General features: G+C 50.0%; 1 protein-coding gene across 1 annotated transcript in view; it reads right to left on the bottom strand.

Annotated features, from left to right (window-relative positions):
• Positions 1-14394, bottom strand: part of LOC144762966 (gamma-aminobutyric acid receptor subunit rho-1) — a 317065-nt gene that overhangs the window by 143223 nt on the left and 159448 nt on the right. Inside the window, exon 3 of the mRNA XM_078648279.1 lies at positions 4155-4378. Within this exon, the coding sequence (XP_078504405.1) occupies positions 4155-4378 (224 nt within the window). The remainder of the gene's footprint in view (positions 1-4154; positions 4379-14394) is intronic.

The raw sequence follows: 14394 nt of genomic DNA, 5'->3' as shown, positions 1-14394 counted from the left end.
ATGTCCAAGAAAGTAAAGTTCAGCAGGGCTAGGTAGCTGGCTATGTCCGAGGTGGCGTTGTCGTCATTGGGGAGCTGCTAGACAAAGTCACAGTGAAGATTCCTACGTTCAGATTTGAGGCCTGATTTAGATCTGGGAAGGCTGATTACTCCATCACACCGGTGACAAATATCCCGTCCATCAAAATATAAATCCAGTAGGATATAATGGGATTTGTATTTCGCCAGACAGGATATTCGGCCCCAGTATGATGGAGTACCCTGTTCGCCAAGATCTAAATAAGGCCCTTAGTCTCCTTTTTGGAAGTCTAAAATCTCCAACCGCATGAAGCTGCAGGCTGTAGCTGAAAAGGCCTCCATGAGGACGGATAACCCTTCCGCGAGGAGCCGGTGAAAAAGATGTGCAGCTGCTGAGAAGATCATAGCTGGAGCAACCGTGAAGTCAGGACGACCAGCTATGCACCCACGGCGGATTGATGAACAGGTAGGACCTGGCTACCTCTCGGTTCTCAGAGCACTTTTTGGCAGAACATTTTCTAACTCCACAGCATTATATCTAGGCTATCTGGGCACCTTTAGAACTGCTTCCAAGGGTCCAGGACTGGAGAGGCACCATTTAGAGGATCAGTACGCACTCAGGGAGGGTCTAGGCATGGGTTCAAGATGTTCAGAGCCTTTCTGTCCCTGAAGCTCTGATCAGGAGGTCAGCCAACTAGCCCTTGCAGTCACTGTGGGCGTCCTGTGTTTAAGATGAATTGCAGGGCTCAAGCTGCAGGGTAGACTTCTGGTTGTGCAAAGCCAGCCTCAACAGAGCAGGCTTTCTTGGTGCAGCAAAGCAGTCTTCTGAAGAACAAAGCAGGCCTCAACAGCAGACAGTCCTCTGTTAGTCCTACCACAGACCCATAAAGTGAACTGAAGAGTGGGCCCAAGGGTCCCCTTTTTATACTTGGGCCTATTTTAAAGTAGGAGAAACCTCTGTTCCTGTCACAGAAGTGTCTGAAATGTCCTGCCTTCCTGCCCCGGCTCTAGTCTTGCTACAGGCACAAAAGGCTCCTGGAAAGTTGTTTGTAATAGAGCAGGGCACAGGCTATTGAAGCAAAGTAGGTCTATGCACAGCTCCACTCTATCCTGCCTAAGATGACTCCAGGTGAATCTAATCCCCCTACTGTGTGGCTGTTGGGAGGAATATACAAAGGCCAACTGCAACTAACACCTAGTCATGTGACGCAGGAACAGGCTGCAGGTACCAAATGGTTAGGTCACAAAAATGCCAACTTTCTAAATGTATTATCAAAAAACATAGGCTCCTGTGGGCTTAATGAAGTAATCTCAATGTATAGGGGCACTATGGCAATATATTGGGTTATAGTGATATTGGAGAGCGAAGGAAGCAAATACACATCTGATTTGCTTTTGAATCAAAAATATTTATATAATCCTTGAAATTAAATAATGTTCCAAAGTAATACATTTGAACATATAGTTCTGAGTGAGAGGTGTCCCACTGAAAAACTGAACTTTGGAAATTAGTAACATATATGTGAAATATATACTAAGTTTCCAATGCTTCATATAAACGACAATTAAAATATATATGTACAGTGGACAGCGCTATATACAGTGATCAGTGCTGGTAAACAATGGTTCATTTATGCAACTTGTGTGCAGTGTAGGGTCTCTTCAGGACCTATGATCGTAGGGACACCTGAAGGGTAATGGACCAGCTCGTGTGGAGGGTGTGGCACAGTGCAAAGGATAAGAAAAAGAAACTTACATGGGTCCCAGCCGGGTGCCCAAGTGTGAGGTGAGTGGTGAGCCAGCTATTATGTTAATGCACACAATGTAAGGCTCCATGTGTGCGGAGGATGGCACGATCAAAGCGCTGTCAAGACGGATCGAGTGCTGATTCTGAGCGCACGAATGGAAGCAGGCTACTTCCTTCTTTTGTTAATCACAACGAGGCCATACTTTTATCATATGGAGGGTGAGAATATTCTCACTTCGGTGTCTCTTATGGAGAATGAATCAACTTCAGCCTGTGGCAATCCTTCCAAGTAGCAGGACAGCGTGTGTCTGTCTGCTTAGGTACGAGGTACATCTTTTAAATTACAATGCACCCTGCCCTTTGGACTGTTTAGGGCCTACCTTAGGGGTGGTTTCTATGTATTAAAAAGGATGTTTTAGGTTTGGCTAATAGGTTATTTTGCCAAGTCGAATTGGCAGTTTAAAACTGCTGGCAGGCTGCAACGGCAGGCCTGAGACATGTTTTAGAGGGCTACTTAAGTGGGTGGCACAATAAGTGCTGCTGGCCCACTAGTAGCATTTAAGTTATAGGCCCTAGGTATATGGTATCCCACTTTAGTAGGGACGTACAGGTAAATTGAATATGCCAATCAGGTGTAAGCCAATTTTACCATGTTTTAGGGAGGGAGCACAAGCACTTTATCAGTGGTAAAGTGGACAGAGTCCTGAGGCCACTAAGCGATTTCTGACAAAAAGGATGGGTAAAGGCAAAATGTTTGGAGGTAAGACAAACCTAAGGCTGACAGGTCTAAGTGACATCGGGCAAACTGTACTGATGGCTGAAAATGAATGCTCATTATGAAGTGGTATTGAAGGAAAATTCCCCCTGTGGGATGAGTGATTAAGCACAGAAGGCGTTTGTCCACAACCGTGAACTTATAATTTATCTCCAATGGCTAAGTTGATGATGGGCTGGCCCAGAAGAGACATAAAGTGGAAAAATAATTATATGTTTGTCCTTATGGATTAATACGCAAGGTGACCTGAGGTGGAAATTGTAAGTGAGACACTCACAACAAGAATGTTAGAATTTTTGGAAGATGTGTTTCTCTACACCACCATCCTTGGTGATATCTCTTCCTTTGAATTTTTACTACACCAGTGCCATTGAAATCCACTGCTCCTTTCTAATCAACGTACCGCCAATCACATATGTCTAACTGACTCATTGTCATTCATCTTTAGTTAGCTCCACACATGCTAAACTCTGTAAGAGTGTTGTTATTCAGCCCCTTAATCCATAAAGAATTGGTTATTGCTACCAGAACCTTATTTAGTCTTCCTAAACACATTCCTACCAAATCCATTCAACAGGAAGCCAAGTTACTCTAAGTTAAAATTGGTGCACTCTTCAAACAATTGACACAAGTACCCAAAGTAGTTCCTGGCATTTTTCCTCATTACCGTGCTCACATTTTCATTTGCCTCACTCAAACCAGGTATCAATAATCTGCCAACTTCAATATTCTAGTTATAGCTAAACCACCATGTGCAACATTCGGTTTCCAGACTCTACTCTCTGGGCACAATTCAAACAAAGGTAAAGTTAGACCAAAAATCTAACTTAGACCAAGAGTCTAACTTTACTACTTTTCGGGTAATCACAAGGGTAAAGTTAGACCAAAAGGCTAACTTAGATCAAAAGTCTAACTTTACTTCTTTTCGGTATACACAAAGGTAAAGTTAGACCAAAAGTTTAACTTAAACCAAAAGTCTAACTTTACTCGTACTAACTAACCTTTGTGAATAGTAGCCAGTGTGAACAGGAGGAGAGGATGTGGAAAAAGAAGCAGGGATATGTTTTAGATGACGAAAAAAGAGGATGTCACTGAAAAATGTATGATTTTGTCATGTATTACTCATACCATTATCCGTAACATTACTGTTATTAGGCAAGTTTAGCAATGGGTACGTAGGAGACAGAGGGATGTGCTGTAAATAGTTTTGGAGAAATATGTATTTAGTAGACGGGCTGTGTTGCAAATGTTTCTGCAGCTGATTGTGATATAAGGAGAGAGTTTCAATGAAGTCGATTCTGTGAACAGTTTGTAAGTGAACATGCTTGAGGGGACGCCTTACAACCAATGTCTTCAATGTACAATGAATTTGTTCTCAGTACTCCCACAATAATTATTCTTTCCCATTTGTACTGCAGCTCATTACAATGCTGCTTAATACAGTGTTGAGTACATTGCATTATTTGATAACTCTTGTATAATGTAATAAAAGTATAACTCTAATTTTCAATAACTTTATTACCCTTTTGAACATGTATGTTGATTTTATGTCGCACAAAAACCTCTGACTATGTACTGTTATAGTGAAAAGAATGTTAAGATAATGAAGTGGTACCTCAGGCTGTATAGCACCTTTCCATCTGGCTGAACCCGCAGCATTACATTGTCCGTAGTTGTGTCATGGATAAAAGATCGCTTAGAATGAACGAAAAACATATCTGGAACCCAAATCTTTTTCACAAGCCTCCCATCAAATGTCATGCTTTGGTTGGTGCTGCTGGGGAAAGATAGCCTCTCATCCTTCCAATAGTGCCTCAAGTACAGGGTCATGGTGAAGTCCTAAAGAAAAGAAATGTAACATGAGTCATATCTTTGTACTATGACTGAATTACAACCAATTATCTACTCGAGACTATTGTCAACACTACAGAAACAAACACACTTTGCTTTGTCTGTCTATAATGGGGTCTGTAGATTTTTTCTCACATATACTCTTTTCCAGCCTCCTTCTAAATCTGTTAAATGAGGATAGGTTTAACAACCCCTTGATATTTCTGGTATTTAAAATATCATATTTGATTTGCTCTGCTTGGACTGCCACATTGACAGCCAAAATCGCTTTGATTAGCTATGCCGGCACTGTCTTCCTCTCTTACCCCATCCACAACTCAGTTTCTTGTTTGTTGCCGGCCGGTTTTGCCATATATAAATATTCTTTATGAAGACTACCCTAATTCAACACCCACTACAATTTATACGTATCTTAAGCTACCACTCTTTTTAAAGTACAGGATCTTGAGTATTTAGTGTCCACCATCTCAGCTTCCACCTTGCAGTGTATATATTTGGTTCACGGGGACAAGAACCACCTCAGATCTTCAGGTTATCCACAGGAGATCGGTTTTCATACAATTGATGTAAATGACAAATTACTAAAATGTGGAGTATCTCTGACCTGTACCATCCTTGGAATTCCTATAACAGGCATATCCAAAGTGAGTCCAGAACAATTGCCGGATTTGGAGTCTACCCACTGATCATGTAAATGTCTCACTTTTAGAATATTTAGACTGACTTTATGCAGATTTATCTTAGGTGGATAGCTCGTAAATATGGCATGTGTTCAGCCCTCCTAGATCTACATTGCTCACCCTGCCCATTTGAATCAAAAGTTAATTGAGCTAGTAGTAACACCCCTGGTGTACTCATCTCGACGTGAAACATATTTGCATACCTTCCCATAATTAACAGAAAATCAGCATGAGGTGAAGACAAACTAAAGCATTTGGAATTATGCAATTGGAGTTTTCGAGCATTATGCCTTGCCTTAAACTGTATGTGGCAAAATATATTGGATTGAGCTAACACGCTTGCTGATCACACCTACCAGGAAGCCAGGATTTGCACTAGGGGTAGGTAGGCACTAATACTGCACTGAGGGCGAGGTGGACATGCATCAGAGACTTCGAAAACAGATTGCCTATGTGAGAGTAGAAAACAAGGACATAGCGGGAGGATGCAGAAAATTTCTGGGTGCCCCCTTTTTTCTTTATCCTTCTTTCCTCCCTTTACCTTTCCCCGCCGCTGCTGCCCCCGCGGCCCCTCCCCCCCCCAGCACGACCGGCCCAATCCAGCTCCCCTCCCCGCTCCCGCCTCCCAGCTGTCCAGCCCTCCCCGACCCCTACTTAATGGCAGCCACTGCGGGGACAGGCGAGCAAGACCACTGACTCATTGTCAGTGAAATTGCTCTCCCACCCTCGCAGCTCCACCATTAAGTGAGGTGCCCCTGCCCCTGCACTCTTGAGTGTGGTGATCAAGGCCCTCCTCCACCCGCAGGTTTCCCTGCGCCTCATCCCTGGTGGTCCAGTGGACCTCTGTCTCCTTTCTTTCTTTCTGCTCCTTCACTCGTTTTTCTCCCCTTTCTATCTTTCACCTTTCTGCACCTCTGCTCTTTTGCGCCTTATTTCTGCCCATTTCCCTTTCTCTCCCTCTGCTCCTTCACTCGTTTTCACTCGTTTTTTCCCCCTTTCTATCTTTCACCTTTCTGCACCTCTGCTCTTTTGTGCCTTATTTCTGCCCATTTTCCCTTTCTCTCCCTCTGCTCCTTCACTCGTTTTCACTCGTTTTTTTACCCTTTCTATCTTTCACCTTTCTGCTCTTTTCTGCATCTCTGCTCTTTTGTGCCTTATTTCTGCTTATTTTCCCTTTTTTCTTTATCCCTTCTTTCCTCCCTTTACCTTTCCCCGCCGCTGCTGCCCCCGCGGCCCCTCCCCCCCCAGCACGACCGGCCCAATCCAGCTCCCCTCCCCGCTCCCGCCTCCCAGCTGTCCAGCCCTCCCCGACCCCTGCTTAATGGCGGCCACTGCGGGGACAGGCGAGCAAGACCACTGACTCATTGTCAGTGAAATTGCTCTCGCAGCTCCACCATTAAGTGAGGTGCCCCTGCCCCTGCACTCTTGAGTGTTGGTGATCAAGGCCCTCCTCCACCCGCAGGTTTCCCTGCACCTCATCCCTGGTGGTCCAGTGGACCTCTGTCTCCTTTCTTTCTTTCTGCTCCTTCACTCGTTTTTCTCCCCTTTCTATCTTTCACCTTTCTGCACCTCTGCTCTTTTGCGCCTTATTTCTGCCCATTTCCCTTTCTCTCCCTCTGCTCCTTCACTCGTTTTCACTCGTTTTTCCCCTTTCTATCTTTCACCTTTCTGCACCTCTGCTCTTTTGTGCCTTATTTCTGCCCATTTTCCCTTTCTCTCCCTCTGCTCCTTCACTCGTTTTCACTCGTTTTTTTACCCTTTCTATCTTTCACCTTTCTGCTCTTTTCTGCATCTCTGCTCTTTTGTGCCTTATTTCTGCTTATTTTCCCTTTTTTCTTTATCCCTTCTTTCCTCCCTTTACCTTTCCCCGCCGCTGCTGCCCCCACGGCCCCCCCCCCCACCCAGCACGACCGGCCCAATCCAGCTCCCCTCCCCGCTCCCGCCTCCCAGCTGTCCAGCCCTCCCCGACCCCTACTTAATGGCGGCCACTGCGGGGACAGGCGAGCAAGACCACTGACTCATTGTCAGTGAAATTGCTCTCCCACCCTCGCAGCTCCACCATTAAGTGAGGTGCCCCTGCCCCTGCACTCTTGAGTGTTGGTGATCAAGGCCCTCCTCCACCCGCAGGTTTCCCTGCACCTCATCCCTGGTGGTCCAGTGGACCTCTGTCTCCTTTCTTTCTTTCTGCTCCTTCACTCGTTTTCTCCCCTTTCTATCTTTCACCTTTCTGCACCTCTGCTCTTTTGCGCCTTATTTCTGCCCATTTCCCTTTCTCTCCCTCTGCTCCTTCACTCGTTTTCACTCGTTTTTTTCCCCTTTCTATCTTTCACCTTTCTGCACCTCTGCTCTTTTGTGCCTTATTTCTGCCCATTTTCCCTTTCTCTCCCTCTTGCTCCTTCACTCGTTTTCACTCGTTTTTTTACCCTTTCTATCTTTCACCTTTCTGCTCTTTTCTGCATCTCTGCTCTTTTGTGCCTTATTTCTGCTTATTTTCCCTTTTTTCTTTATCCCTTCTTTCCTCCCTTTACCTTTCCCCGCCGCTTCTGCCCCCGCGGCCCCTCCCCCCCCCAGCACGACCGGCCCAATCCAGCTCCCATCCCCGCTCCCGCCTCCCAGCTGTCCAGCCCTCCCCGACCCCTACTTAATGGCGGCCACTGCGCGGCCGCTGCGCGGCCGCGGGCTGCGGGCGCGCCGCTGGTGCACCGAATGCGCGTCAAAGGCAAGCACGTCTGCGCCCGTCTGCGACCTGTCCGCGACCAGCACCAGGAACCCTGGACCTCCGCCCCGCCAACGCTACGACCCAGCAGCACTCCACGCACTCAACCCAGGCTGCAACAACAACTGCAAGCTAGCATCACCAGCCGACACCCATGGACCCTTCAGCTGTCACCGCTGCCGGCACACCTGCAGCACCGCCAAGAACACAGATCCAGCACAACCCGCCCACAAGAACACAACCAAACCGAAGACCCTGCAATGCATCCTCCTCAACGTCCGATCCCTCCACAAACACGCCACAGAAATCTGGGACCTCCTCGACAGCACAACCCCAGACGTAGCATTCTTCACCGAAACCTGGACCAACACCACCTCGGGACCGGACATCGCCATCGCCATCCCCCAAGGATACAAGATCTCCAGGAAGGACCGCCCCATTCACCCAGGAGTAGGAATCGCCATCGTCCACAAATCCAGCCTCCGCCTGAGCACGCTCCCTGACGAGTCCACAGAACTGATGGAACACCTTCACTTCAAGATACTGGCCAGCCCCACCGCAGCCCTCCGAGGAACCCTCATCTACCGACCCCCTGGACCCCGCGGACCCTTCGCCAACTCCATCACGGACATTATCTCCCCGCAGGCCATCGCATCCACCAACTACACCCTGCTGGGAGACCTCAACTTCCACCTCGACAATCAACTGGACCCCAACACCACATCCCTCCTGGACAACCTCCACAACATTGGACTCCGCCAGATCGTGACCGAGCCCATGCACTCAGCAGGACACACCCTCGACCCCCTCGTCACTACAGGAAACTCCATCACCTTCAGCCACACCACCGAACTCCCATGGACCGACCATCGTTGCGTCCACTTCACCTTCAGAACACCCACCATCCACAGACACCAGCACCTGCTTCCACAAAGAAACTGGACCAAAATCACCGATGACCAGCTCACCTCCTCACTCAACAACTCCACCCCAACCATCGCGGAAAACGACGACCCCAACACCGCAGCCCGAACCCTGCATAGATGGATCTCGGACAGCACCAACACCATAGCCCCCCTCAAGAAAAACAACAATACCCGTGCCAAGAAAGCCAGATGGTTTACCACCAAACTTCGAGAGTCCAGGCGCACATGCCGCCGCCTCGAAAAGGCCTGGAGAAACACCAAATCCACAGAAGCCCACAACAACTTCAGAGCCGCCACCAACGCCCACCATCAACTCATCAGAGAAACGAGGAAAAAAGCGATTGAAGACAGAATCTCCACCCACGCACACAACAGCAAGGAACTTTTCAGCATCATCAAGGAGTTCGCCCAACCCACCAGCGAGTCTACCGACATCCCTCCCTCACAAGACCTCTGCGACAAACTCAGCATCTTTTTCCACCACAAAATCAAGAGCATCTACGACAACTTCGACGAAGACAACCAACACACTGAACCCTCACCAACCACCCCCGACACCCGGAAACCAGCGATTGATGACTGGACAGCCCTCACCACCGAAGACACACTGAAGACAATGAAGTCAATCCACTCAGGGGCCCCCACGGACCCCTGCCCCCACCACATCTTCAACAGAGCCGCCAACACCATCGCACCCATGCTCCGCCAAACACGCCGAGGTCAACCCCCTCCTAAAGAAACCCTCAGCGGACCCCACCGACCTCAAAAACTACAGACTCATCTCCCTGCTCCCGTTCCCAGCGAAAGTCATCGAGAAAGCCATCAACAGCCAACTCGCCACATTCATTGAAGAACACAACATCCTCGACTCCTCCCAATCCGGCTTCAGAAAAAACCACAGTACGTAAACCGCCCTCCTCGCCGCAACAGACGACATCCGCACCTTACTGGACAAAGGAGAAACAGTAGCCCTCATCCTCCTCGACCTATCAGCGGCGTTCGACACAGTCTCCCACCGCACCCTAATACGCAGACTCTACGATGCAGGAATCCAGGACAAGGCCCTCGACTGGATCTGCTCCTTCCTCTCCAGCAGGACGCAGCGGGTCAGACTCCCCCCTTTCCTCTCGGACCCCACACCTATCACCTGCGGAGTCCCCCAGGGCTCCTCCCTCAGCCCGACGCTCTTCAACGTCTACATGGCTCCACTTGCCCCCATCGTCAGAACCTACGGACTCAACATCGTGTCATATGCAGACGACACCCAGCTCATCCTCTCCCTATCCAACGAGCCCAACACCGCCAGACGCAACTTTCGAGAAGGCATGGAAGCCGTCGCCAAATGGATGAAAAACAGCTGCCTACAACTAAACACCAACAAAACAGAAGTACTCATCATGGGCCCAAACCCCGACGCCTGGAGTGACACCTGGTGGCCCACCGCCCTCGGAAACCCGCCAACCCCCACAGACCACGCACGCAACCTGGGAATCATCCTGGACTCGGAGCTCAAAATGGACCGCCAGATCAACTCTGTCTCATCTTCCTGCTTCCACACCCTCCGCCTCCTTCGTAAGACCTTCAAATGGATCCCCCTCGAACACCGAAAGACAGTCACTCACGCCCTGGTCACCAGCAGACTCGACTACGGCAACGCACTCTACGCCGGAATAAACAAAAACCTCATCCGCAAGCTACAGAACATCCAGAACGCCGCCGCAAGACTGGTCCTCAACCTGCCAAAACACTGCCACATCTCCCAGCACCTGCGCACACTCCACTGGCTCCCCGTCGAGGCGAGAATCACCTTTAAGATGCTCACCCACGCACACAAGGCCCTCCACGGCACTGGACCAGCATACCTGAACAGCCGACTCAAATTCCACGCACCCCAAAGGACCCTACGATCAGCCCAGCTTTCCTACGCTGTGGTCCCCCGCACCAGAAAGACTAGATCGGGAGGCCGCTCCTTCTCCTTCCTCGCGGCCAAAGCATGGAACGCCCATCCGATCCACCTCAGACAGACAACATCGCTCCCCATCTTCGCAAGAAACCTCAAAACCTGGCTCTTCGACAGACCCCCTCCTTGATGGAATGGAACCTGCACCCCCCCAACTCCCCCCCACCCCTAGCGCCTTGAGACCCTTACGGGTGAGTAGTCGCGCTTTAACAAACTCCTGATTGATTGATTGACAAATTGCTTTTTTCATGGATGAGCTAGCCTATGAAAAAGGTAACAGGGAGTTTTTTAGTTAGATCTCGAGTACGTTGCTCAAATATTTGAGTCCCACTTTGCCCCAATGATCCTCTGTTCACCTTCCACTAGAATATGGTCAACATAGGGGAATGCATATCTGGTAATGTCTAAAAGCAACAGAAGCGCCTGAAATTCACTGAAAAGACACCACTAAAGAATTTCTCTCAATAAACAAAAAATTTGTGGTATTAGTAGATAAATGTACAATTGAGGAGGCAGAAGCAGTGGTCACTGTGGGAAATGTATCAAGTGCCGTAATGTAGTAGCTGGTTAGTTTGATTTGTTCAGATCATTACTTTTTTTATTTTTTATTTTATTTATTGCACAAAGATGGTAATGGCAACGAACATCGCTCTTGGCCTACAACCCCCCTGGGCCGGCCGCGTCTCAGGTCTTACAACGCCCCTCACTTCATCTGTTACACAGCCTGGTGGCCAACAACCCGGCGGTCTGGCGGCGTGAAATAGGACCAGCAGTCACAGAATCTAGAATTGTTCATTAGTACTACTAACAGCAAATAATCGTGTGCAGTTTAACTTTTTCTCCCTCTAACAGAACACAGAACTACCTCCATTAAACTACCCACCCCCTTACCCCTGCCCATAGCCTCAAAGAAAGTCCCCGCCCCGCATCACGTTGTCCCGTCTGCAATCGCCCTCCCCGCTCCTCCTCCGCTTATATCTGGAAGATCGTGGATAGCTAAGCCCTGATGGAGGCCTGGACCCCCCTCCTCTCAACCGGGCAGCGTCTGGAGACATACTCGTAAGGTGTGTCACGTTCCTAGTAGACCCCCGCAGGAACACTCCTCGCTGCGGTCATCGCCCCTGCCCCCCCAACCCTCCCCCTGCCAGCTCGTCAAGTCCCGCCCGCCTCACACCTCGCCTACACCAGGGGCCGGGGCAGTGTCACAATGAGGGTCTGTCGTCAATTCTTGTACAGTGTCGTCCGTGGAACTCGCATCGTCAGCTTGTTGTCTCTGCATGTATGTGTTGTACAGGGCCCAGAAGTTCTTTGGGCGGCTTTTAGGGGGCAGCAGTTCACTGTACGATTCCGCCTGTGTGCTGCAGTACAGCATGTCCCGGGCCCATCTGGCCTTAGTCGGCAGGGGGCCTCGCATCCAACATTGAGCTACTATTCTCCTGGCCATTAGCATCCCCATGTCAGTAAGTCTGCGGATCGCCACCGGGAGCCTCCTCGAATTACCTATGAGTGCTAATCCCGGGTCAACTTCCAAGTCTACCTCTAGTATTTTGGTCATCGCAGCAAAGATTTCGCACCAAAACTTCTGTACCCCCGGGCTCTCCCAAGACAGGTGCAGAAAGTCAGCGTCCGCTGCTCGGCAACGCTCACAGTGAGCCTCCGGGCGCAGGCCATATCGGTGGAGCCGTGCTGGGGTGTAATACACCCTTTGGAGGAATTTAAAATGTATGAGCCGGTGTTTCCCATTAAGGGAGATGCGCTTGGTGTTTTCGCAGCAATAGCGCCACGTCGCGTCATCCAGCGTAAGATCTAGGTCACTCTGCCACTCCTGGCGAGCCTTCATGAGTTGGTGTTCCGCATGGGACCTAGCTGTCTTGTAGAGATTAGTCAACAGTTTTTTGGGGTCTTTGTGTGTAATTACGTATGATAATTCTGGGACGTCCGGTGGCTCCGCCATGTCAGGGCCCAGAAGTTCCGAAAGGGCACTCCGGGTTCTATGGAAGTGGAATCGCTGGAGTAGCAGAGGGTCAGTACACTCCCCCCGGGCTTGGTCCCAGGTCTTGGCGGCGCCATCCTGGAACAGGTCTCCTGCCTTGCTCAGCCCCAGTTTATTCAGTTCTTGTGTGGCTGCTTTGTCCATCATCGGTGAAAGCCACCGCATCCGCTCAATCGGCATCTCCGGCGAATAAATCAACGCCCCTCCTTGTCGAAAGAGGAGTGAGTGCCAAGCGTGATTAGTAGACGAGATGGAGTCTAGTATTCCCGTCCGACGATCCTGCGGTTGGCAGACCGTTGCCGGGAGAGGGAGCGGATGGGCGAATAACCGTTCCATCATGACGTGTGGGATAAGCGTGTCCCCATGGACCCAGGTGTGGAGGTGCGACGCCTGGGCCACTCTGTAGTATAGCTCCAGATCTGGCGCCGCCAATCCCCCCAGGTTGTACGGGAGGGTGAGCATCGTCCATTTGACTCTCGGTTGCTTCCCTGCCCATGCCAGTTTAATCATTAGGCTGTTTAAGCGGTGAAAGAAAGCCTTGGAGAGCACAATAGGCAACGCGTTGAAAAGGAACAAAAATCGCGGTAGCACTATCATTTTCATGATGGCTATGCGGCCCAGTAGCGTAAGGGGTAGTTTGCACCATATTTCGATATCGTCTTCCAGCTTACTGACTGCCCTCCCGTAGTTCTGGCCGATCTGTTGGTCCAGGTCCGAGTGGATCTGGATCCCCAAATACCTTATCGGGTCCTCCGTCCACTGTATAGGGTATTCCGTCTCCACCCTTGTGGTCACTGGGGTGAGCGGTAGCACCACCGATTTCGCCCAGTTAACTTGGAGCCCCGAAAGTGCCCCAAAGCGAACTACCTCTTTCAGGAGTGGGTGAAGAGTGGTAGCGGGGTCATGGGCATATAGCAGCGTGTCATCAGCATACATGGACACCACAATTTTATACGTGGGGAATCGAATCCCCTCGTGACTATGATACTCCCTGAGTGCACAAGCCAGAGGTTCTGCGGCAATTGCGTATAAAAGAGGGGATAAAGGGCAACCCTGACGGGTGCCCCGTCCTATGTAAAGAGGGCTGGAGATCGCATTACCGACCCGGACCCTCGCCGACTGGCCATCATAGAGCGCGCCAACCATCTGGATGAAGGGCTCACCAAGTCCCATACGGCGCAACACCTGCAACAGGAATGGCCACTCGACGGAGTCGAATGCCTTCTCCATGTCTAAAAAGAGCGCTACCGCTGGCGTGTCCTGCTTTACATGTTGAATGGTCCCCAGCACCGTTCTAATGTTGTTGGACAGGTTTCTGGACGGGATAAAACCCGCCTGCTCCGGGGCCACTAGGTCGGGAGCCAGCAGCGCCAGTCTATTCGCGAGCACCTTGGCGTAGAGCTTGGTGTCGACGTTCAACAACGAGATTGGGCGGTACGAACTGCAATCGTCGTGTGGCTTACCCGGCTTCAAAATCGTCACTATCATCGCCTCTCTCATTGTACTGGGCATAGTGCCCTGCTCACTGATATCTTCGAGAAGGGTGCGGATGTGCGGTAGCAGCTGTTCCTGGAACGCCTTATAGAATTCGACCGACGGTCCGTCGATTCCTGGTGCACTGCCCGACCTCATGGAGGCCAACGCATCCCTGATTTCGTCCATCTGTATAGGGCACATCAGGAACTCCCTCTCGGAGTTTGAGAGAAACGGGAGTCGTACATGTTCCAGA

This window comes from Lissotriton helveticus, chromosome 6, assembly GCF_964261635.1.
Source record: "Lissotriton helveticus chromosome 6, aLisHel1.1, whole genome shotgun sequence".
Taxonomy (NCBI): domain Eukaryota; kingdom Metazoa; phylum Chordata; class Amphibia; order Caudata; family Salamandridae; genus Lissotriton; species Lissotriton helveticus.
Note: the sequence above shows the minus strand (reverse complement) of the source record. Positions and strands in the feature narration are given on the sequence as shown.